This window comes from Macaca thibetana, chromosome 3 (genome assembly GCF_024542745.1).
Source record: "Macaca thibetana thibetana isolate TM-01 chromosome 3, ASM2454274v1, whole genome shotgun sequence".
In the NCBI taxonomy this organism is placed as follows: Eukaryota; Metazoa; Chordata; class Mammalia; order Primates; family Cercopithecidae; genus Macaca; species Macaca thibetana.
The window spans coordinates 82,946,913-82,949,032 of record NC_065580.1 but is presented as its reverse complement, the minus strand read 5'-3'; the positions used below and the strand labels follow the sequence as shown (position 1 = coordinate 82,949,032).

General features: G+C 39.4%; 1 protein-coding gene across 1 annotated transcript; it reads right to left on the bottom strand.

The window, feature by feature from the left end:
• Positions 1-376: 376 nt before the first annotated feature.
• Positions 377-1,244, bottom strand: LOC126951315 (40S ribosomal protein S4, X isoform-like). The gene has a single exon (XM_050785368.1). It carries the CDS (start codon positions 1,156-1,158, stop codon positions 466-468), a length of 693 nt encoding a protein of 230 aa, XP_050641325.1. The 5' UTR covers positions 1,159-1,244; the 3' UTR covers positions 377-465.
• Positions 1,245-2,120: the final 876 nt, after the last annotated feature.

The following is a 2,120-nucleotide window of genomic DNA, read 5'->3' as shown; positions in this document are numbered from 1 at the left end:
GGGACTTGGGAGGGCTCTGGGATGCAGGGTGGTGTGTACTGACTCAGATTTTACAGCAGCCAAACCCCCAACATCCACACACAGAGAAAGATATCTCATGTGTTTTTTTTCTCTTTAAGTGGCTTTGATTTGTTTCTTTCTAGTATAACTACTGTTCCTAAATTAATGTTTTATTTTCTCTTATCAAAGTTTTAATTATAATTCCTAAAAGAGTGATTCCAGAATATAGATGGCTGTAATATAATAAATATTTATAGATAATTTTCTACTACTGGACTCCCTAGAATTATATTGGGTATATATATATATATATGTATGTGTATATATATAATATATGTGTGTGTGTGTGTGTGTGTGTATATTGTTTTTTCCCTGCCACAATATTTTTAATTATGTACAAAGGTCTGACATGGCATCCAGGGACCCATTTCACCCACTGCTCTGTTTGGCCGCCAGTCTTTTGTCTCACTCTTCAGCAATGGTGAGGCGGATACCCTTTCCTTGGGGAAGAGAAATCCATGGTTTGTTGCCCTTGTCAATAACAAAAATGTTGGAAAGTCGAGTGGCAAAACTGTTGCCATTGGCATCTTTCACGTGAACCACGTCAGGATGCCTCTCTCTGTTGGTGATCACACCAATTCTTCCCAGGTTAGCACCTCCAGTCACCATACACATGTTACCAGTGTCGAACTTGATGAAATCAGTAATCTTGGTAGTCTCCAAATCAATCTGAATGGTATCATTCACCTTGATGAGGGGATCGGGGTAGTGGATGGTGTGGGCATCATGAGTCACCAGATGAGGGATTCTTTTTGTGCCCACAAAGATCTTTCTCACTTTGCATAACTTGTACTTGGCCTCCTCAGGTGTAATACGACGTACAGCAAAGCGACCCTTGGTGTCATAGATCAGACGGAAATTCTCTCCCGTCTTGTCAATGCTGATGACATCCATGAATCCAGCAGGGTAGGTTATATCAGTTAGGACCTTGCCATCGACCTTAATGAACCGCTGCATGCAAATCTTCTTTACTTCATCTCCTGTCAGGGCATACTTAAGTCTGTTCCTTAGGAAAATGATGAGGGGGAGACACTCTCTCAACTTGTGGGGACCGGTGGATGGACGAGGAGCAAACACACCAGTCAATTTATCCAGCATCCAATGCTTTGGAGCTGCTACCCGCTTCAGATGCTTCTTGGGACCACCAGTCACGGCTGCGTTAGGCAAGGAAAGAGGACCTCCGTCTCCCGATTTTTTTTTTTTTTTTTTTTTTTTTTTGAGACAGAGTCTCGCTCTGTCACCCAGGCTGGAGTGCAGTTGTGCGATCTCGGCTCACTTCAAGCTCGGCCTCCCAGGTTCAAGCCATTCTTCTGCCTCAGCCTCCTGAGTAGCTGGGACTACAGGTGCCCACCACCATGCCCAGCTGATTTTTTGTGTTTTTTAGTAGAGACGTGGTTTCACCGTGTTAGCCAGGATGATCTCAATCTCCTGACCTCATGATCCACCAGCCTCAACCTCCCAAAGTGTTGGGATTACAGGCGTGAGCCACTGCGCCTGGCTCAATATTTTAAATGAGTAAGTTACTCCATTATTACTTTAGGCATAATTGAAATTTGACTTGACCAGCTGGAAATATTTGAAACATTAATGTCTATTTCTATGTCCTATGAAATACGCTAAGAATTCTGTCTAACAATATTTACTTCAGTAGTTAATGATTGGATCTAAAAATAACAGGAAAAATCCACAAAAGCAAAAAACAAAACCCCTGGCTAAACTTACAATTTTGTATTCATTTCATCCTAAATTTATTTTCAGGTACTGATATTTTGCAATTCTTTTTTTCAGTTTGTTTTCTTATTAATCTTTGTTATTTGCTCATGATATGCTTAGTGGCATAACATTACTATTTTTTTGCAGTACAATATGTTTCTCTGATATATTCTAAATTTTGTTTCTCAAAAACTCCTGAATTTAAGAACTTTTAAAAAACTGCTTCTTTTCTAGTGTTTTCATAGTTTCATTATTTTTCTATTTAAAGATAGAAAAATTGATGTCCTTACTGTTTTCAATAAGAAATGGCTTTGAAATCAAGCATTATTTATTTTCTCAGAGATTTT